Genomic DNA, 23,370 nt, shown 5'->3' with positions numbered 1-23,370 from the left:
ACGGAAGAAGTACTTTTAAAACACACTTTGAAGGTGGTTTCATTCCAGCAGACACGGAATCCATCTCTATTTCTTATGTGTGGGTGACTGACGCTGCCCACTAATGAATGGAAAGAGAACTGTCTTCCAAGATAGTCGTGGGTAAAGTACAAATGGGAGACTACGTTCAGTGCCTACGATAAATGTCTGATTTTGTACATAAAAGAGTTGCCTTTCCTGCCGGTCTGCAGCTTGTCTTTTCATTTTCTTAATGGTGTCTTTTGAAGAGCAAGTTTTAATTTTGATGAAGTTCACTTTGTCCAAATTTTTTTTCTTTTATGGGTTGCGTTTTGGGGGGTCATAGCTAAGAAACCTTTGGCTAACCCAAGGTCACAAAGATTTTCTCTGACTTCACTCCCTCATTCACTTGTTAAGATGCACATTGTGCCAGGGTTTTAAGGTCAACATCTTGGGCACTTTGGATGGAACATCTGCTCGTGTATCCTACTGTTTGGAACGACGAGGATGTCATCATCAGCTTTCTCTCTGCTTACAATGAGCATGATCGGTCTTTCTAGAGGCTCGAAGAGAGGCAGTGATGCCAGGAATTCCCATTCCTTACCATAAGCATGGTGGCCGTGAGGCGTCGGGTTAGGAGCACCAGTATTAAGGTCTAGTACACGAATAGCTGTCCCTTCACTTGATGAAGAGGCTTTTGATCATGGTGTTCACTCTTGTTGCTGCTCCAGAGAACAAGCAAACTCCTTGCAGAGCAGATTGGCCCCAGGGACTTTTCTAGGGAGGACGTGGCAAAGGAATGCACACCAAAGAGAGAGGCTAGTTCAATTTTGCATTAGGGTCAGAATCTCGGGGCTCGATGGGCGAGAATGGATGTCTTGCTACTCCAAGTGCGGTCTGAGGACTAGCAGGTGTCAGCATCACTGTCAGGATTGGGTAGGGCATTTCTTGTTAGAAATGCCAAATTTCAAGCCTCACTCCGAGAGTAGGGTAGAAGAGCAAATTTTCTGCCCATAATTCCCAAGATGTAGATATTACTGGCAGAATCTGCTTTTTACCAAGATCCCAGTGACTCACAAGCACTTCTCAGGTTGAAGAAGGTCGAGTCCAGTGGTTCTGGACTCCCCTGCCAATACCCTGGCTGAGTGGTCATCTGGGCTCTGCTTAATAATGCCAGGGACAGATAGTCAAGGTCAGTGAGTAGATGAGAATGATCCTTTTATTTTCCTTTTTAGGTTAGGTTGGTTAGGCAGAGAAGTGGACATAAGTGAATAAGGAGTTGTGCTCTAATTTGCAAAGGGCAGGTCAGCTGCTAGAGCTACCTTTTAAAACAGCTCATCTTTACAGCAAATGGACTGCTGAAAAGATTTGGAGGAAGCTGGAAGATGACTTTGATATGTGGTTCTTTGTCCACTTAGCCCCATTCCATAGTATATTTAGTATTAGGAAAAATACAGCATTACCATGTGTGAGTACTGTTAATGCAAATTAGTCAGCATCAATTATTCTGTGTACTTACAATTTAGAAGGCCACATAGTCTTCTTTATACCCAGATGAACAAACTGATTCTAGCAGTGGTTCCCAAACTTCAGCATGCATCAGAATCACCTGGAGAGCTTGTTAAAAAATTGCTAAGCCCTCCCCTCCCCGACCAAAGTTTTTGATTCAGTTTATGGGACAGGAACTGATAATTTGCATTTCTAGCAATTCCCAGGTGATGCTGATGCCGAGTTATAAAAACAGTAGCTTCAGATGCATTATTAGCACCTCAGGATATAGACACTTACTCTTTGATACTGTGCTCTGATGATATGGAATATAGGGCCAGATATCAGCAATCCATGGTCACGGAAGACAGAGTACCCAGGACAACTTACATACAGAAATAATCTGATGGCTTTCAAACATCTACTTCCCAAACCTGCATCTGAGTTGCTAACAAGCAATTTCATTTGCTTCATTTTCCATTCTTTTAGTTTCTACCCACCTCTGATGGCAGACAGATAGTTCTGGTTGACTGCAGGATGTTTGATATTGAAATCATAAGCATCTACTGGCTGGCAGGTGGCCCCACTGGCCAGTGTCGCTGAGACATTCTGAGCATGGGGGCTCTGAGCTGGGTGATGACCTTCCAGGTCATCATGGTCCTTTGTGTAGTCCTGGGCCCCACCTCACCTGCAGGCTCACATCCATGACTGCTGTAGGATTAAGGAGCTGTTCTATCGTGGGAGGACACTGGAATCACCTCAGTCCTCAGTGAGCTGCTAAATCTTTGGCACAGCACGGGACCCAAGCATCTCTGGTCGGGGCTCCTTCCGGCAGATTTCTCCACCTGTGGCAGATGCTCGGCTTTGAACTTTCTGCCCCTTCTGGTGCTGCTTGTCTCAAGACTCCCTGCAGACGGCTCTGTGACAGAGGCCGCCTGCCAGTGGAAAACCAGCACTGTACTTTATTCTGTAATTGAGTGGAGACAGGATTTACCTCATTGGCGTACCTTGCCTGTAGGACTCCATTTCACATTATTAAAAACAGAGACTTGGTCCTTTTTTTTTTTTTATAAAAAATTTATTGAGATGATGCAATTATAGGCTTTTCTTTAAAAATTATTTGCAACTCACTGGCCCTGAGAAAAGGCATTTGTTTTTTGTTTTTTTTTTCTTTTTTGTTACATTCATTTGATTCAGTCCCTTATAAACCCCACACCTCATAAACAACAAGAGATTAGAAATTAAACAAAAAGAAAAAAGGAAAAGAAACTCTGGATTCGTTCTGGTTTGCAGGTGGTTGCAGTCGCAAAGAGAAATCTTGGAGAATGTTCACTTGGCGTGTGTGAAAGATTCGGGGAGTCTGTAGCTGTTTAGTGTTGATGCAGATGGGACCAAAGGAGCATCAGGTTAGTCTTCTGTGGTTTTTAGACAGGCAGGAACTATCATCCCCCTCCCCCCATGGCTTCCTTAGATCACTGCCTTCCTTCCAGACTTCTGCTCAGAAGAGGAGCAGGCTGAGTGGATAAAAACCTACTAGCACCGAACGCTAGGGCAAAAAAACCTGCCCTTTGTTTTTGGGTATTGCCCCAAATCTTTTATCTTCAGCTTCCTGGGTGGGAATGGGTCAAATGGGGGTATGGCCGGGCTGGATTCCACACCTCACTCTCCCTGGCATGCCGTCTGCTCCCAGGGCATCATCCTACCTCCTGGACACTCAGGTCTCCCTTCTGCAGAAGGGAGTGAACGTTTCAAAAATGTATTCAGAGTTGGAGCCTAGACAGTGAAAGGTGGAAACAGTGGTTACTTAGTCATTTAGGTGAATCCTGTCATAGCCATTGAAGTTTTAGCTAAAGCTACATTCTTATTTGGGCAAGATATCAGCGTAAAAAGACCCTGGGTCAGAGGGTTCCAAACACACTGTTGAGCGGAGAAAATCCATCAGTCTGTCATTCCTCTTTTTCTGTGGGGACGTCCCCCTCAAAGAAAGAAAGAAAGAAAGAAAGAAAAAAAAGAAAGAAAGGAAGGAAGGACTCAGGACATTGGTGACGCTGCCTTAGGCCAGAGATCAAGTTGCCTTGGGACAAAAAGACTGTTCCCTCCACATGGCCAGTGCAGCCAATCGCCACTGCTTTCCTCTGATGGAGAGGAGGCAATGCAGTGAACCCAAGATGCAGGCAAGAGAAGGTGCTAGAGAATTTCTAGCTGGAGATCAAGCGAGAGCGACCCCCCCCCCCCCAGACATAGCTGAAGGAAGCTCTCCCCGCTCCACGGTGCTCTTCTGCATTCTCCTTTCCTGATTTCTGATCTAAGCCAAGGAATCCCATGACAGCAGCAGGGAAAGGCCAACTATTCAGATCACAGACATGCTTTTCATGTGGTCCCAGGTGAACGTGCCATCCCCCCCAGCACTTAGTGTTGAAGTTAAGAATTTCAGCCTGGATAGATTCTACAGGTTTAGCAGATGCTCTCGGGAGGGCAGGGGCTGTGCCCAATTCCTCTTTGAATCCCTCACAGTGTCTAGCAGGTGCTTCAGCCAAGTTTGCTGAACTGAAGCAGGTATCTCTGGGGTCTGCAGTGTGTAAGCACCGTATCTCTGGTGTCCGCACTGCCCAGGTGTTAGCTCAAAGCATAAATGAGGAGGACTTTTGCCTTTAAGGGAATCAACAGGAAATTCTTATTGGTAATATCTGGGTGGGAAATAAAGATCATATTGGAATTAGCACCTTCTTTTCTTCAAGTGGCTGAAGGTGTCATCCTATCTTACATATTCTTGCAGGGTATTGCTTTAAATACAGAAGTCCTTGGGGCCAAAGGGAATTTCCCTCCATAATTCAACTGTAATATTCTTTGAACAGTAAGAGCCTGAGCCCTTCTATCTGGGTAAAGTGAACAGAATGAGATGTTCTAATCTAAGAGCCACATCATGCCCTGTCTCTGATTTCATAGTCACACAAAGGGCCTCAGTCAAAATCCACCCTTTCTCTTCAGCCCTTAAATTCAACGGCCTTCACAACACACCCGGTACTTGGCTTAAGATCTCCAGTTGTGATCCAATATCAGTCATCTTAGAGGCTGGAGAATGTATCCCTGCATGCTGTTGATCGCCCTGAAAGATATCTGTAGCATGCTGGGGTCCAGCTCAATTTCACCACCACTCAAGCAGACTGAGACCAAACCCTTCCTTCATCAATGGACCCTCCAGCCTCACACAGCAGGTCGTTGACCTGACCGCAAGCCCAACCTTCTGGAAGGTAGAGTTGGGGGAGTGCCTGACAGCAGAAGAGGCTGGCCACATCCATGTGTCTATCTGCGGTCTGATAAGAGGCAGGAACGGAGCACAACTGAAGAGCTTTGAAGGGCTCCCTGATTCCGGTGTCCTTGACCCACAGTCAATCTGTCCTTCCCTCCCCCCAGGCTGGTGTCCTTGTCAGTAAGGCTGGGGGACAATTCCTCCTGCCTGTGTTGCTCCAACCCCCACCTGCCTGACGCGGTCAGAAGTGGCTTGAGGAGCTACCCAGGGCTCTGGCAGCCTCCCCCTAAGTGCTGCTGATGGTGATGCTGGGAGCTATGAGATGCTCACCCGAGCGAGTAGAGGAAACAGAGAAACAAGGAGGGGGTGCTTTGTAAGGCAGGTCTAATCTCTTGGATTAAAAAAGACTGTCCTAATATTGGATTCTGAACCTGGGAATGGGAGAGTCAATTCAGGTGGCTAGAAAAGGAAAAAAACAAACAAACCCTAAAACAGCTTTCTAAAAATATCTGTTATCATCAAAAGTACTAAGAGGTGGCACTTCCTCATTTTACAAGATACTATGGACCTGATTTTGAGGTGTAAAAGAGCCACAACCAGGTCCGTTCTGAAACACAGCTATGAAAGAAGAAGAAACAGGTAATGAATCTGAGGAGTTTCCTGTTTGCCCTGGCTTGGCAAACACCAGGAGCAAGTGACTGTGTACTCCAGGGTCCTCTCCTCTCAAATGCCCTGGGTCCTGTGGGGACCAGGAAACTTAAAAAAAAAAAAAAAAAAAAAGGCTAGGAATTGGGGAAAAAAAAAAAAATCAGGTGAGGGCATGAAACTGACCACAAGATGGCCTCGGGATGGAGCAGAGAAGACCTTCTCCCTCACTAGCCTTAGTCACCTCCGCTGGAAGCATAAATCCCTCCTGCAGCACATTTTCCACCTAGTTTCTGACCATCAGGCCCGTGGGGTCCTTTTGTATTTTCCACCTTGCGGAACTTGCAAGCTAATCCCATGATGCTGGGGCCTTCCGAATGACGCAGACCCGCCTTCTGTCCTTAATCTTCCATCCTGCAGAACCACCAAGTCCTGGGGTTCTCACAGCCATGTGGGGGGCGGGGGCAGCCCGCTGGACTGGCATTTCTTTCTGGAGGACCGCAGCACCTGTGAGGTTTGGGGCCTCCCTCCGATGGGTAGCCAGATGCCGGGATGTGGGTTTGATTTTGCAGTGCCGCTGCAAAGCGCCCAGACCACTGATGCCGTCTGGGTGTCAACAATGCTCAAGACTCTCCGAGAGGCTCAACTCTGCTAAAAGGCATCTGAAGCTCAACAGCAGGCGGGGAGGGAGGACAGACGGGAGGCAGGGAAGGAAAGAGCGAGAGGGAGAAAAAGAGAGCTCTCCTTTTCACTTTATCTTTTTTAAAAGCATCTTTTTTTTTTTTTTTTTTCCAGCCAAGACCCAACAGCAACAGGAACAAACCTGATCCACATGGCAGGATAAAGAGGAACCTGAAACCCTTTGCAAGTGTTCTCTTTCCTGACCAGCTGGGCTTGCCACACTTTGTGAGATTTGCAAAAAATAGATATATATAATAGATATATATTTCCATAGGAAAACAACCTCGGATGTCTTCCCCTGTATGAATGATGAAAAGTCAAACTGCATGGTCTTAAAAAAAAAAAAACAAAAAAAACCAAAAACGAAAACACCATGAAACTAACAATAGGTGGATGGGTGAGGGTGAGGAATTACAGATGGAGAGGTTCCACAAGAGGAGGAAACGGAACCAGGAGTCCCAGGCTCGTGCCCTTGGCCAGAATTCCAGCCCCGCCTTCGCTGGGTGGTTTGTCTAAGGTGCTCTGGGGGCCCTCCCACTATGCGAGACAAGTGTCACTCCCACTTCCAGGTCTCTTCCGGTTCAGCTTGCAGTCCGCCTGCTCGCCACGCCTCCAGGGCCCTCATGGGCAGGGGGCCCCCGGCTGCTGACCCCCCTGAGGAGGCCGTGGCTTGGTTCCCTCAGCACTCGTCTTCTTGGTATATTTGTTCATCCAGCTCCTGGGACTCAAGGTGCTCCAGACGGTCCGTTCGGCCACTCATGATTTCATCGGGGGTTTTCATAAACCTTTGGAAGAGGAAAGGAGTCCAGAGATTACATTTTCCTCAAGTTTGTCCTTATCCTGAACTCTCAACTATAAGCGAAAGCCCCATCACCTCAAAGAGCTGGAGAGCTACTGAACCCGGCCAGTAATCTTAACTGAGCACAAACTGGAAAGCCTGAAAAATGGCCAAAGAACTATCAAAAGAGTCTAGAAGACAGCACCCCTTGGAGCTGTGTAGTGCTTTGTGCATGGCCATGCGAGGGAACCCTGGTACAGCTCACTGGTCCGTGTCTCTTATTTTTAGAGAGATTTTCCAATGACCTCTGGGAGCTGTAGATCCATTCCCATCTCAGGCTGTGAGCCCAGGGAATCGTATGCAAAACTTGAATTTAACTCAAAGGACACAATTAAACGTTGAATGGAAAATTTTCATAACAGGGCAAGTTAGTGGTGCTTTTGGAAATTAGAAAGGCAAAAAGAAAGAATCCTTTTCACTGTTATCACTGATCCACCCAACATGCTAGCAATGAATCCCCGTTAGTCTATCTTCCTCTGCAGCTGGGTGCATACGGCAAGCCTTATCTTCTTGTTGGAAATAACATTGGCGACTTGTATCGACCACGATTTCCCTGGTTCAGGAAGGCAGCCTGGGTGGAGACCCTGTAGCCTCACCCTGGGAGAGCCCCCTCCACAGTCCCACTCAGGGCCTGCACACCTTTCCCTCCCCAGACACTCTGCCCTGCCACCAGATGAACTGTCTGAAAACATACTTTTGGTCTCGTGACTCCATGTTCAAAAGCCTACGATGAGCACTTATCAGATAAAGCCAAGGACACACTCTTGGGCTTGCCCACCTGGGCTCTCTGTCATCTCTAGCTGGGAAACTCTGGGCCCCCGCTGTTTATGAACCCTTTACTCTAGCCTGGCCAGTCTTTTTTCTCATACAAATCATGGCTCATGCCTTCCTCCAAACCTGGCCTTCTCTCTTTACTCCTTTCTCTGAGTCCTGCCTCCTCCTCAAAGAGCCACGTAATAGCACCGGTCCCTACTGAAATCTTCCTTCTTTCAATGCCTACAAATCCTGAAAGAGTACCCACAATTTAATACTTCACTTGATTATACACAAAGAAGTATTTTGTGGCAAGTCTGGCTTCTAACACTCATTTCCTCAAAAATGACCAACTCTCCTAATAGCACTATTCTGTCCTTTTATATTGTCGAAAATCACTCTTGGAAGCCTATGAACTTTCCAACTACTTCTGCTTCTCTTTTCTGCCCTATATTGCTGAACTTCTCAAGCAGTATGATTTGTCAAGTCTGCAGTCTATCTTCTCCTTTCATCCCCTAACTAAAACCTCTCCCCACCATCTGAAGTCACTAACAATCTCCTGAGGCCAAATCCACACATACGCTGTATTTGGCGCTGCAAACTACCCCTTTCTTCTCTTGACTACTTTTCCATAATAAGCTTCTGATAGTCTACATCAGGCTTGTCTCAAGATACATTTATTGAAAGCCCCCAGAAGGTATAAAACAGAATTACATAAAATATAATCCTCTCCCTTCTAGAACCTCATGACCTAGTTGTGGGGAGAAGGACCTCACGTGTACAACTATTGCAAATGCAATGTGATTTAGGGCCAAGGGAATCCAAGAGATGATGGAGGAAGAGATCTCTGCGTGTTTGAGCAGTTGAAGAAGGCTGCATGAAGGGCAGGACACTTGAGATGGGCCTAGAAGGCATATATATCACAAAAAGCAAAAGTGAAAGGGATGTAGGTTTCCGGCACCGGGAATCATGTTAGTGTTGCAGGGCAGCTGGCTGGGTGCGTGATGAATTTGGAAGGCAGGAGAGTGGACCAGAGGTAGAAAGGATTATGAATTAATCTAGGTGTAAATCATAAAGTCTAGGCAGGGAAGCAATAATAATGCTTTCGCCCTTCTTACATCTCCCAGATTCTCACGAAAGCGCTTGTCATTGGTAGCCTCTGACCTGGAAGCTGCTGGTTAGAAATCTTGGGAAATGCGGTTTCCAGGCTTCTAGCCCCGATGACACAGAATGCAGTGGAAGGACAATCCAGCACAATGACTAATCTGGATATGGGAAGAGTCACTGATAACTCCAATGTCAAGGTTGGCCACTTAGAACAATGGTGACGCCACTGATGAGTAACAAGAATTCTGGATGCGGGGAGGGGAGGTTTCTAGTACGCGAAGAAGGTCTGTCTTGAACATTTCATGTCGGAGATACTGATGTGGTATTTCAGGGGACATGTACTATGAGAGGCTCTTGGAAATTGAGATTTGGAATTTCAGGAGGATTTCAGAGCTGGATACAGTCTAACCACTAAGGTGATAAGTGAAGCTGTGTATTGGGATCATTTCATCCAGGAAGAATAGGAGGACTAAGTTTAGGGTGAAGGATGAAGGGAAAGCATCAGCAGAGCCAGGGAAAGGAGGGTTCTTTTTTTTTTTACTTCAATCCATTCTGTTTCCAACTCTTGAACAGCCTTTTCTGTTGTTCTTGAAGATCTCAATTGTTTTCCCTCTTCCTAAGTTACCATAGTTCTTGCTGCTAAAGTCCAGGTTCTCTGCTTTTTCCAGTCTATCCCAGCATGCTCATCTATTCATACCGAGTGTCACTTTCTACCTCCCAATCCGTCTCTCTTAGCCCCATCCGAAACTCTTTTCTGTCCCACCTGCCAAACCCATAACCTAACGTCATGTGTGTTGATCCCACCTTCTCCCAGCCTTTCCTGGGTCTCCCCACGGCCATTACCACCAGTGTCAATTACCACCACTTCTACCTCTCCTGATTGGTCCTTTAGATCCCTTCTTCTTCCTCTTCTAATTCTTTCTCCTCTCTTGCATAGTACTTGGAATCACAATCTATGTGGTAGGTTAAATGGTTGGAACTCATTAGCTGTGAGGAAGTCTGGAAAGAGGAATGTCTAGTGCAGCAGTTTTCAGACTTTTCTGATTATAATGCATCGTAAAAAATACATTTCACATCATGACTCAGCATGTACAACACACATACACACACCCCCAAATTTTCATGAATCATTAGTCACTCTTATTTCATGAGATACAGTCTGATATTTTCAACTCTGTTCTATCCAATTCGGTTCTATTTCATTAAAAAAAAAACAAAAACAGTTTTGGGACTGACTCATTAAATCTATTTCTTGATTCATGAATGGCTCACGACCTGCAGTTTGACAAACACTGGTTCAGAATGTGGCTTACAGGGTTGGGAACCTGGAAGCCTAGATTTAAAAGCTCGATGATGTTACTTTGGTTGTTCCTTTTAACTACACTGGGATGTTGATACTATTGGATCACTGCATAATTTTGAAAGGTGAGTCAGATTGTGTTTACTTAGTTTTGGCTTTATTCTAATACAGACATAAGTAAAAAAAAAAAAAAATTTTTTTTTCTGAAATTCTAACAGCCCAGCATCCGGTACCCAGTTTGTAGCACTGGATGGCTCTGAGTGTCACACAGGCAGGTAGAGACCTTAACAGTCTCCCTCCTCCCTCTTATTTCAAGAAAACAATATCCTCCCAAAAGAAGGAAAGGAGAAAAAGGAAGTGCTACCTGAACAAAAGCCTTTGTCCGGGCTCCTTCCTGATAATGTTTAGTTTGTAGTAGTGGCGCAGGGCTCTGGACATTTTCTCATAGGTCATGTTTGTTCTGTTCTGTTTGTTCAAAGGAGGAAGAGAGAAAAAAAGCACAAAGACACAGTGAAATCAACCTCAGAAAAGACACTGGGGAGCTATTAAAATAAAAGATTTTCAGCTGCAGGCGCGGCCCCGCCGGGTGGGGAAAGCTCCCCGCTCCCCCCCCAGCTCCGGCCCAGCGGTGCCCACCCCCTCCGCTTTCACACGCCGCCAAGAGGTGTCCGAAGGTGAATCACCTTTTGTCAGAGGTCTTGGTGCTGCAGCTAAGAAAGCATATCCCACGGCAACCTCCCTGGTTTCCTTTCCCAAGACCAAGCTCTGCTCTGCTCAGTGAATTTCCTGCAGGGTCCCCCGATCTGTGGGTCATCCTTCACCTTCTGACCCACAGAGAATTCCTTTTTTTCTTTTCTTTTCTTTCTTTTTTTTTTTTTTTTTATTGCAGTGACCTTTCTCCAACTTGTGTTTCTGGTTTGTCATTTTAAGGAAGAGATTTTTTTGTTGTTGTTTAAATTCCTGTTCTGGAAGGAAGAATACAGTGGTTCCGAGCCCCGGGGGCTAGGGCACAGTCGGGAGCCGCGACGGGATTTTTCTCGGTGACTCACACACCAAGGAGTCTGTCAGTGGGGCCTTGCCGTATTTGGTCATGGCCTACATCAGGTCTTCCTCAACGTGGCCCTGGGGCCTGCCCGCCGCTCAGGCTGCCAACCTCCGAGGCTGCAGCCCCGGTGGGGCTGGGCTGTGCTCCCCTCCACCCCCTCTCACTCAGCTCACCTGGTGGTGTGTCTCCCAGGTGTCTTGCCTGCTTTGTCCCACATCTATCGGACCTTGGTGACTCATTTGTTTTATTTTGAGTAGGGATACGGATGTATTTATTTAATTTTTTTTTTTTTTTTGAGGGGGGAGACTCTTTGCTCTGTGTCTCTATTTTCTTTTCTTCTCCTGTGGTAAGAACACTTAACATGACCTCCAGCCTCTTGACAAATTGTTAAGTGCATCCTACAGTCGTGGTAACTCTAGGTACGAGGTTATATAGCAGAGCTCTAGAACTTACCCATCTTGCTTCATGGAAACTTTCCGCCCATTGATTAATACTCCCCTCTTCCCTCCTCTCCCCAACCCCTGGCAACACCATTCCACTCTCTGGTTCCATGAATCTACCCTATGAATGGAAGCAGGCAATGCTTGTCTTTCTGTGACTGGCTTATTTCACTTAGCATAATGGCCTCAAGATTCCTCCATGTTGTAGCCCATCACAGGATTTCTTTCCTTTTTAAGGCTGAGTAATATTCCACGGAATGTATACACCATTGTTTCGTTATCCAGTCATCCACAGTGGACATTTAGGGTGTTTCACTCACTTTTTACATCTATGTACTTTGACAGTTTTCCTAACTATAAAAGGCTGCATCTTTTAAATTCCAGCCCCTCTTCCCAGCATGGAAAAGTGTGGGGCAAACAGTTCTGGCCTGTTTGCATTTCAAGGGATGTTGCAAAGTCGGAGGATAGGCATTTCCACAGAGAAGGGGGCTTTTGCAGCCATGGGAGTTTCTAACCGAGCAGAACAGAAGCGACCCTTCCCCACTGCCTTGTGAGTCCCAGAGCCCTGTGGAGCTTCCCTGTTCCCCAGCTCCTGGCGACAGAAGGGTGGCAGGGCCAGCTCGAGAGGATGGGATGGAGGGCTGCTCCCAACGTGGCCCTATCAGACCCAAGGGGTGCGAAGTTAACTGGCCCCCAGCATAAGTAACAAATGGAAGGTGGCATCTTTAATTATTTCCTTCCCTTTCCAACTGTCTAATTGTTCGCCCCGTGAGAAATAAACTAAATAATGAGGGGCACACCGAGGAGACAGAAGCCAGGCAATTATCCTCCTACCCAGAAGATAAAGGCTTTTTTTTTTTTTTTTGGCACTAGTTGGCAGAGTAAATAGCTGGTACCCGTTTACCTTATGGTTTCCCCATAGTCGAGCCAGTCCATTGGGATCCACTATCCGGAATATTTTGGATTCTTTGTCCTCCCATCGGATGAAGTTTTCGTACCGGCTGTCAGAAAGCAACTGATAGACATAATCCCAAAGCAGTCTACAGTCTACAGAGGAAAAGGGCAAGAAAACACTTTTGAATAGGTTTCTTGTTGAGGCACTAAGAACAAGTAACAGAAAATAATCAAGTAGTCACTTCTGCCTCCTATGGACTGATGGTCTTTCTTATTTCACAGTGAGGAGACCAGGGCCCAGAGAGACCTGGCAGATGGTGCTGGAGAAAGGCGACCCTTGACCTGTGGAGGCCTTGGAGACCATCCCAGCCATCCGCCTCCCTCCACAGATGAGGACGCGGTGACCTGGAAGAGGAAGCAGCTTGTACAAGGTCATGACCAACGACTTGACCTTGAGCAGAGCTCACATGAAAGACAGAGAGCAAGCCAAAAGAGGGGGTAACACTAGGCTGGCGGGGTCAAAGGGCGGGAAGAGAGTCCCAGGGTTCCAGGCAAGCAGCATGGTCTGATTGGTGGTACTGCAAGATTACTCTGGGGTTGGAGGCTGAATGGACAAAGACGAGAAGATCAGGGCAGAAAAGAAGTGTGATGCGTGAAAGCCTGTGGGAAAGAAAACTCTGTGGTTTGCTGATTGGGAGCTGTGACTAGCGTGGTTTTCAAGAGGACAGATATTTTCTCATTACGCCCTATTTTGGAGTTCTTTAAAATTGTTTTCTCATAATGAAATCAGGGTAGAAAGGAACCCAAGTCAAAAAAATCACTTTCCATTTGGAGGACTGACGTTCCGTCACTTGGTCAGGCCACAAATATTTATTAAGTGAGTTAATACAGGCCAGGCACTGTGCTAGTCCTCGACTTTTGGCTGTGGCTTGGCATATTAAAGAGAAGACAGCCTGCACCCTTTTCCCTTGTTCTAGTGTTTTCTGGATGTGCTGAAATGGTATGTGGTTTGCCCTCCGGCACCCCGGATAGGTGGATGGAGGCAGACCTGTCCTACCTAGGTGTGCTTTCTGTACCGGCCTCCAGATGAGAATAGGAGGCTCTGATTTCCAGGGGTTCACTGTTGATTCTGGGAACCTCGGCAGGCCCTAGCCATAACGGCTGGGAGTGAAGGATCAATGATCGAATTCTGTGTGTTTGCTCAGCACTTTCCTTGCATCCTTTCTAATCCTTGGAGGCCCCAGGTGGCTGGGATTAGAATTCTGGGTCTCTTGCATGACACTGTGCTGACTTCCTTCTGTTGGGTCAGGCCTGGCACACCTGGAGGGCAGTGTCTAATGGAGACTTGGAATAATTTAGAGCCAACACGGTCACCTCCCAGGGAATGAAACACACCCTTCTCGGGAGTCTCTTTACAAGGGGAATTGAGTCAGGTCACCTTGGGCAAATTTCTTAAACCTCCCTGAGGTTGTTTCCTCATACATGAAACAGGAATAACACGTCCTTTACAGGATTACCGTATTAGTGATGGCACAAGCGAAGGGAAAAGTCATGAAAATAACAACAACGCCATATATTGGGTGCTGTGCTCAGGCACTGTGCTTGTATTCCACAAGCATGGCTGCTCTTGACCCTAGTAACCCCTCGAGAGGCAGGTGCTGTTGCTATTCCTATTTTATGGACGAGGAAGCTGGGGCGTAGAGGGCTTGGTAATTTACTCCAAGGGCACAGCTCATGGGTGACACCTGTAGGAGTCCAGGCTCTGCGCCGCTCTTCCTGATGGTTAACAGGTAGATATTTGTACAATTTTAGGACTTTCCAGAGCAAGGTTTCGCTCTGTTCAGTGCAACCGTGCTGAAATCCGGCCTTTTCTCTGAATGGCAGAAGGAAATGTGGCATTTTCTAAGAGGTTTCATCTTTCAAGAAACTAACATGAAACTTAAAATGACCATAAATATTCTCTTACGGTAGCCTCCGCCCACCCCACCCCACCCCACCCCACCCCCAGTTATCTGTGTCCAAACATTAATGGGATGTGCGTGTTTTAGAACAGGACGAACTGCTCTCTTCTTGAAGCAAAGACACCGCAGACTCTGGGAGCTGAACCCCATTCTGGCGACAGAAGCAGCCAGTCACTTCCATTACCCCCCTGCCAGCCGGGGGGAGAGAGCGGGGGACCCACTCCTCACACCATAAAGCACCTGGAGAAGTCCGCGTCACACGAGTGCAGGCTGAGAAGAATCTAGCTCATTTTTAAGGCACTTGTCACAGGACGACTCTAGCTGCTAAGCAAAGCGGTGAGGTCGGCAACGTGTCTTCACCCTCCTGCCACCTCCTTGCCTCACATTTTTACTACAGATGGAAAACAGAGGACCGAGCTGTGGATTCAGTGTTTGTCCTACCATCAAATGGCAGAGACATTTTAACTTCCCCGCGATCGCTTCCAGTTGGAAAGCGTCTGACAAAACCAAATATCATCACATAAAATGCCAGCAAATTAGAAGGAACGACAAAGGGGGTCTGTGGGTCTAACTCCTATATTGCTTCTCTACAGGGGAGAAATTGTGTCCGCTGCGAAGAGGCCTGATGGCACCTTTGGATTCATCTGGATTGGGAATGCGAGTCTCTAGAGTGTTCATTTGACTAACACTTAATAATAAAAAAACTGCCTTTAGTAGTTGATATAAAGAAATTGTGCCCATAGGAAGCTGAGCAATATATGGCTACTGCCCTCACGTCTCAGCCAACTGGAGCCAAAGCATAGAGTGGACGGTCCTTCCATTCCCACCCGAGTGCGGACTTTTACTTTCCTTGTTTCTGTGGCTTCTGTTTTACTGGCGCTGTGCATTGTATTTCTTATAAAACGCTACAACGGGAACCAGGCCATCTCTCCAAGTAAGGGCTTAAGCAGCACTGGGCTACCATGCTGGTTTTTCAGAGGCATCGAACTTGGACCTTTATGTAAACCATTTACTAAAAAAGATCTAGAAAGTTATCACTCTTTGGTTGGTAAATGAAGGGCAGGGCTTACCAGAGAACAGGCTTTACCTATACGTTTCAAGAACATTTGACTCTTGCAGACTTTTCCCTTTCATAAATGTGAAAATAACCCCAAACAAGCTGCCAATTGATCACTTTAAATGACATTTAAACCAGCAAAGCCAACTTTAGCTGAGTAATAAAAATATGTTGACATTCAAGACATATTGAATTACTCCATCGTTAACAGAGTAGCAACAGGAATTTTGTGGCATAAAGCAGTTGTTTCAAACTCAGAGTATAAGTGGCTTTTATAACACTTTTGATCGTTTTGTGTTTCTTTAGTTAAAAATTATTCCAGATGATATATATAAATGCCTGACCACATAAGATTTTTTTTCTTTTTCTTTCTTTTTTTTTTTTTTTAACAACTGAAGTTCAAGCCATTGGAGTTATTTTGTTTTTAAGATTTCAATGAAATAAGAGGCAGATCCTTTTTAGTTCCCTAGATCCTCTGGAGGTTGTTACGTGCAATTTTTCAGCTCTGTTGAAATCCACATGTGCACAGATACAATGTTCTCTGATCATCAACGAAAATGCTTAATACTATATAATAAAACTCACGAAACTCTATAAATACAAGAGTATCCTATTACAAAACACTTGAACATGCATGTGAAAAAAATTTATATTACAAGGTATTCATTAATTTTAAGTGCATTTCTCTTAAACTAAAGGGTCTTCTGTATTAAGGCACATGGGTATTTTAAACAAATGTCCATTATTTGGATTGTCTCTTCCATGAGAGGAAGTTTATTAAAGGGTTTAGCTCCAGTGAAGTGCCATTTTCCAGTTGCAGAGAGAACATTCTCTCTCTTTCCTGCTGGGTGAGGTGCCCTGGGTGTCCACAGCTAAAAGCATTGTAAAAAATCCCTTCCTGTGGTTAAGGAGAAATATTTTCACTCCCACGTCTGTCTCCTACCAGAGACTCATTGTACATGCTCCCGGAGCATAGACTGTAAAAAGATGGGCAATTCACACATAACCAACATGGTTTCTAATGAAAAAACCATGCTGGACAAAACTGATGTTTAAAAATCTGAGTGGGCAAGTCAAGTTATTGACAAAGGGAATGTTTAATGATGGTGGTTAATTAAAATGTTGGGAAAGCTTCTGAGAAAGTAATTTGATGTTGTTTTAACTGCCCAAATGGAATTTTAAATGAAGGTCTGTAAACTGGAGTTCCGTGGGGATAATCACCAACTCACCAGACACCGAGTGTCCCTGTTTCATTTCTTTCAATTTATTGCAAAAATTAATAAATTTATTTCAGGTTCAGCAACAAAACAGGTAAGTAACACCCAAAATAAAAGTTGCCACTCTGCATGATAGCAGTGGTTCTAACCTAGGGGCAATCTTGCCCAGGAGGGAAGGGAACACTTAAAGCTTCAGCCCCCAGCTGGAACCTCACTGCGCCCGGCCCCTGCTTTGCTCAGGTGGGGGCAGCCTGGGAAATCGCATCCCTACCTCCCGGCAGTCACGCTGTATTACAGAAATGTGTGTCCTTACACAAACTGGAATTTCCAGTCTCCTCCAGCTCCTTCTATTATTTTCCGCCCAGCCACTGTGGCTGTTACCGTTTTATCTTTTAAAAACGCTGTCCTGAAACTTCCTTCTCTTTTAGGGCTCTTTGATTTCTCGGTAGTTCACAGTGAAAATAAACGGCGGTGACTCAGCCAGTTTGAGAAGTCAGAGCCATGTGGGACATTCCTGAGCAAAGCCTCCGAGGTGAGAGGGAGTGCAGAAGTGAATCTCCAAGGAGATAAGGAAACAAGGGCGCCTCGAAGGGGTGCCCTTGGGGCTCAACGGCCGGGCCAGCTCCGGGTGGGCAGTGGGGCTGGCTGTACCCCCTGCTCTCCCCTCATTCTCTGCAGCCCTGCAGTAGAGCAAAGAGAAGGACCTTAGTGCTTGGTCATCAGCCGACTGGTGCTGTGTATCTACATTTTGTCTCATTAGTACTCCAAAGTGCCTGGAAATGGGTATTAGTATTCTCATTATGATGGAGAAAGAAGGCAGGCCTCAGGGACAGTCAGCACCTCTGCTGGGAGACAAGGACTGGATTCCAGTTCTGCTTGTTCCTGAGTCCACGCTTTCCCACGGGCTCACGCTGCTTCCCGGGGAACATTCTAGGCCAGCTGTTGATTAGGACCCTGGGTCGGGAGCCCTCTGGGGTTCTGCAGAGGGTTATCTGCCTGAGACGGTGTGGGATGATGTGGCTCTTCTAGCTGGTACTGAAACCCTGGGCCCCTCTGGTTTAAGGAGACATCCCATAGCACTGTCCTTTCCTTCCTCAAAACAGACATTGACACACCTGCGAGCAAAGGTGCACATATGTATGTCCGCCTTACCACCAAGGCCCCGGGAAGAGACTGTCCCTCATCACTGTCATACTAAACCCTTTAGGCTTCTCTTTTATAATGCCTTTTTCCCCCTCAAGGCTGCTCCTGAGGCTCATTAAAAAAAAAAAAAAAGTCCATGAGCTTCATTTGCAACCATGTCACCAGCACTAAATACTGCGGGGGCGAGGGGCGGGGGCGGGGAAGCAGAGATGGAAATAAGAAGAAGAGGACAGAGTGACTTCCACCGGTCCTCTAGGCCCTGGGGACATGTCTCCAACTGCTTACCCTGGAGTCTCAGGCTTATTTTTCTTCATCTGATTTAAGATTGGAGGCTTCCAGGTTGAATTTCTGTGCCTATTGAACACATCCAGTCAATAAAACCAAATCAGGAAAATACATTGTTCTAGTCAGGTGACAAAGAAGCTGTATAGGAGACTCCGTGTTTCCTTGATTAGGATCTTTTTGTTTCTGTTGAAAATGTAACCTTGAGTGATAATAAACATATTTTTGAAAGTCCCTTTAAAGATCTGAAAGATTGCCATGACGTGTGTTGTAGGAGGGTTGGGAGTGGAGGGAGCACGTGCTGGGGGGAATTTTATGTCTTATCTGCTGCAGGATCAACCAAACAATGAAGTCCTCACAAACCATGAAGAAGCTCATGTTTGCAAAGAAAATCAGGGGACTAAGCAAAAGTTGTGAGATAAGCACCAGAAAAGAAATAGTTTCTATTGGATGGGTCATAGACTTGGAACAAGCAAATCCGTATAGACCCGTAAAGTCCCCACGTTTGTGCAGCAAATGAAGAAGAATGAATGGATTATAAACCAGTTTGCCAATGCATCTTGCTTCCTTAGCAGAGTTTTGGATTAAGGCCAAGGAAGGGACGAGCAGACAGGAAGTTTGGTAACTCAGCTTTTAATGGAACTGAAGAACTTTAAGAGAAAGCCAAAATGACTTAAAATTTTTCTTTTAAGACTTAGCTGTCTATAGCGAAAACCAAAGCAGGAGCTTAGCTTGTTTGATGGTGTAAAGTCAGAGGGATGTTGCTTTACGTCAGCAAAGACACAAAATTTGGCATTTAGAGACACTATACCCTATCGCCTAGAAAAATGCCCGGCACATAGAGAGATACATGATCATTTTTGAACAAATGAATGAACCATTTAACTGCACCGTCCAAGTATGCAAAGAATCAGTTTATTTCACTCAGCCGTATTTTACTTATGTTCATGATGTTATTGTAACTATTCCGGACCGGTCTGCAAACAGCCTACAGTCTCGAACTTGTCTCCTTTCTTACATCACCTGTTATTGTTCCTTCTACGTGTTTTAGGCATGCCTCATCCTCTAAAGTGCAAGTAATTCCTTGAGAGCAGGGACAGGGTTTTCTACTTCTGCATCCTCCATCATGCCTACGACCTCAAGCACACGCTACATACGAGTCAACAATGCCATAGAACAGGGGGCAGCAAATGCTTCCTGTCAGGCTGCCTGCAAATATTTTAGGCTCTGCCGGCCATATCATCTCTCTTGCAACTTGCTCCACTCTGCTGTGGACACTAAGTGATTGGGCATGGCTGTGTGCCAATAAAACTTGATTTACAAAAACAGGCGGTGGCTGATTTGGCCCACGGGTCAGAGTTCCCAATCTCAGCTCTGGAGGCCCAGGTCAGAAGGCAACACGTGTCTTGGAAAGAACACTGGATGAGGCTCAAGGCTAGACTCTGGATGTGCCTGAATCTCCCTTTCTGCATCTGTACAAGCCCCTTCCAGGTTTGAAATCACCGACTTCTAAGAATGAACGTCAATATATACCGAAAACGTGACTCACGGCATCACCAGCGCTAAATCTCATCATCTTACGGTGTGTGCCGCTAACAGACTCTTTGGATATGAAATACATGGGCAAGGCACAGGCCAGTAAAACTTCTGTGGGCTGAGAAAAGTGCTAGAAGGTTCACAGATGCTGCCTGGACCCCCTACCTCCTACCACCCCACCCCCCCCAAACAATTGCTTCATGAGCATAACAAATAGAAAACAAGCCCAGAAAGAAGCAATTTGTTCACTGTTACATACACCATTGGCTATCCAATAAAAAGTTTGAACCCAGGGGTCTTGTCTCACTGTGTTCCATGTTAAATGCTCTCCCATAAACTCTGGCTATTCTAACTTAGTAATCTCAACAACAGTCCTTCTTATCCTTTGAAAAATAAGGGATACCTTTAAAAATAAGCTACATGTTATATTTAAATAGATCTAATCTGTGGTTTGTATTTAAGCTGCCTATTACCTCCTAAATTTCTTTTATTGATTATCTTAATTTTTCTACAAGGCCAATACCTAAGTAAACTATCATAACTTTGCATGTCACCTCTAAATTGTATGCTACATCCCAATCCTGAGATGTTAAAAAGAGAGAGAGAGAAAAAAAAAAGAATGGAAGAAATATGAGAGATTTTTAATGGGCTTGGATTCCCAAGATTTACATTTCTACCTGAAATAGAAAAAATATCCTGGACCTTATCTTGCTTTGGAGTTTTCTCCATCTGGAATGACCGCTTTTCCTTTAATCTTCATTGTTCATATTCTAAGCATTTGTAAGCCCAGCTCAAAGGCAGCCCCTCCACGGAGCCTTCCCTAACACCCCCACAGCACTTAACAGGAGTCCTTCAAAGACACCACACACTGCATTCAGCTTTTTCAAGATAAAGATTCTATCTTAGACCTCCTGGAACCCTCCCCCACCCCGCCCCCATGAATGTAGTCCAGTGCCTCAAACACAGAAGGTGCCCAAATATATAAATCCTAAAGTACTTGAGCAAACGACATCTCAATGGACAAGAATTTGGCGTTAAGTTTTTGATCCGCATTCATAAGCCGTGTTCCTCTCCACATCCTCCGGCTCTGGTATTCAGCGGCACTTTCATTTCTTTCTGGGCTATGCTCACCGAACAAGCTTAAGGAACTAAGTTTGCTCGTTTCACATCTGCTTTGCAGATATGAAGCCTTTTTAGGGCTGTTCAGTAATGCCAGAACTTTACATTGTCCATAGGAATTACCCAATGGGCTCGACCCCTACTAAATAGAATCTTATAAGGATCTGAGTAGTCCAAAAAGACACTTAGAAGGGTAGGAGTGAGGGGACAGGGATATCCCAAGAGAAACAAAGGAGCCTGGAGTTGTGGTAAGTTCTCTTTGGAGGGTTAGAATCAAGACTAAGTGTTAGACTCTAGACTTGCTACTCCTTTCCTTTCACCCTTGAGAAAAACAGTGACTTTCAGATAAATTCACCGATGCTGGATTTGGTTAAATTAGTTAATACTTACATCTGGAGATTTTTCAACTTTTGAGTGTGTCATTAGAGCATTAATGATGAATAATTTGAGGGGATTCTCTCATCCTGGAGGAGTTAAGGCACTCCGCAAAGGATCTGGGCCCTAGGGCTATTCTAGATGAATATTCTGACTTCCTAGGGTCCTAAAGAAAAGCCTACATTCCCCTCTTCTGTGTGTTCTTGAGAGAGACAGGGCATCCGTGGGTACCAAGGTTCATCACTGGGTTGGTTATGACAGTCCATAGAGCATCTTATTGATGAGGCTACATCCATCACCCAACAATTCTGATGTTCAGAAGTAAGATTAAAAAAAACAGTAGCACAATTTTTAAGAGACTAATATTTTAACCTTTATAAACCTACTAAACAAGGGAGAAATAACTCCGTAAGTCTAAATAATGTAACTTTTTCGATCTATGGGCTTATCTTAGAGTCCTAGGAAGTCTGTGATAAGACGGCGTGACAGAGGAGGTGGGGGACAGACACAGCTGGGGAAGCCAGGTCCCTGAGGGCAGCCCTGCCGGCAGCAGTCAATGGCACAGCAGTGACTGTCCCGTTGACCCCATCACCCAACCCCATCTGACTTTGCTTCTCTGGGGCTCTGTTTCCTCCGTGACTTCCCCGGTTCAAATGACCTTCCACATAAAATGCATATAGCAATAATAAGCTGCCCCTAAGAGCTGTCCTTAGAATTATGAACAAGTAGACAGAATCTGCAAAATGTCCAGCACTGCTATATAGACCATGCAAGAAACAAGACAAGAAGGGCATGTATAGAGAGGAAAGGTCTGGCCTGGGAAGCACAAGTCAGGTCATTCTATTCTTCACAGTAATATCCTGACCCCATCCTCTTTCTCTAATCATCTGGGAAAATTCACATGTTTTGCCTAAGGTCTCTGTCTCTTTATAAATTCTGTTTTTTTTCTTTTCTTTTTTTAGATTAAAAAAAACCCATACATACATACATATACACATATGTAAAGGTAGAGAACAAAATAATGTGAATCCCTGTGTACCCATCACCCAGCCATATAGCCATTAGCTCACAGCTAGTCTTATTTTATATACACCCCACCCACGCCTCACCCCCGGCGCCATGGGGTCACTTTGAGTCAAATCCCGGACACAGGTCATTTCGTGTTTCATAGTTTTTCAAACATAAGAGTCATATTTCTTTGGCATTTCATTTTCTTGATTCAACACCCCACGTAAATGATTTGTAACACGAAAACGGAGGCAACATTGGCGGTACACTTGGAGCCAGAGAAACGTTTAGAAACAAATAATTTAAACAAAAAAGGGACAATGAGTCAAGGCAGAGGCTGTTAATGTAGCCTGTAGGACTCGGTGCCGTCATGCCGTCAGGAGCACTGCTCCATCCTGGGGCTCAGCGGGAGATCTGTCCTGGGGTCTCCGCTCACGGAGGAAGGGGGTATTTCTCGCCTTGCCCCGACCAGGTCTGACTTCTGCCTCCATGCCTCCCTCCCACTACTGAACACATAATCACCTTCAGCACCGAGCCACCTCCCTGTAAAGCCTTCCTCCATTCCTCCCGACAAAATGCACCTTCTGCTTTGCTCCCACAGCATTGAATTATCCTGGTACACAGTCAGTACTCAATTAGTGCATGTGCACTGGATGAATGGGACACAGGATTGACTTCATTCTGCCTTATATCTTAGTGGGTGGTTTTCACATCTGTCTCTCCCAGGAAATTTTAAATTCCTCGAGGAAATAATTGTGTTAAAGCAGCTCTGTGTCCCCCTACTTCCTAATGCATTTATCTGTGCATAGTGGGTGCTCAATAAATGTCTCAGGAATGGAGAGATGCTCTAGGAAAAGAGCTGCCCTTGCCACGTGGCTGGAGGGTTAAGTGTCTGGAGAATGACTTCATGTAAATTATGGGCAGACTAGCACAAATACAACGTGTAGATTTTTTCCCCTGGTTTCCACTGGTTTCTTGTCTTAGGGAAGCAAATTTGGGCTTGTCATCATAAAAGTAAAAGAATTTGGGAGTGGTTTCCTTCGTCCAAATGACCCAGCAACACCTGCCTACAACACCATAACCGTGTTTTTCTCTCCTACCTTCTTCTCCCAAGGTGAAGGCTACATTGAGTTACTGCCCATAGGATGGAATTACAGGTCTGAATCGGAGACAAAGGTTCTTTATGCTGTGTCTGGTCATTAATTAGCTGCTGGAAACTTCAAGACAGGGCCAT

At 45.5% G+C, this 23,370-nt stretch overlaps 1 protein-coding gene across 7 annotated transcripts in view; it reads right to left on the bottom strand.

Moving 5' to 3' along the window:
* Positions 1–2,541: 2,541 nt before the first annotated feature.
* Positions 2,542–23,370, bottom strand: part of ETV6 (ETS variant transcription factor 6) — a 235,785-nt gene continuing 214,956 nt past the window's right edge. For 6 of the 7 annotated variants that reach the window (XM_078075617.1, XM_036076223.2, XM_036076224.2 and 3 more), the window contains 3 exons: positions 12,449–12,591; positions 10,424–10,524; positions 2,542–6,846 (listed from right to left, as the gene is read on the bottom strand). In XM_078075617.1, coding sequence (XP_077931743.1) covers positions 6,741–6,846; positions 10,424–10,524; positions 12,449–12,591 — 350 coding nt within the window. In that variant the 3' untranslated portion in view covers positions 2,542–6,740. Of the gene's footprint in view, positions 6,847–9,630; positions 9,713–10,423; positions 10,525–12,448; positions 12,592–23,370 lie in introns of all 7 variants that reach the window. The other variant, XR_013449080.1, reaches the window with a different exon arrangement.

This window comes from Halichoerus grypus, chromosome 6 (assembly GCF_964656455.1).
Source record: "Halichoerus grypus chromosome 6, mHalGry1.hap1.1, whole genome shotgun sequence".
Taxonomy (NCBI): domain Eukaryota; kingdom Metazoa; phylum Chordata; class Mammalia; order Carnivora; family Phocidae; genus Halichoerus; species Halichoerus grypus.
The sequence above is the reverse complement of the archived record's forward strand: the minus strand, read 5'-3'. Positions and strand labels throughout refer to the sequence as shown.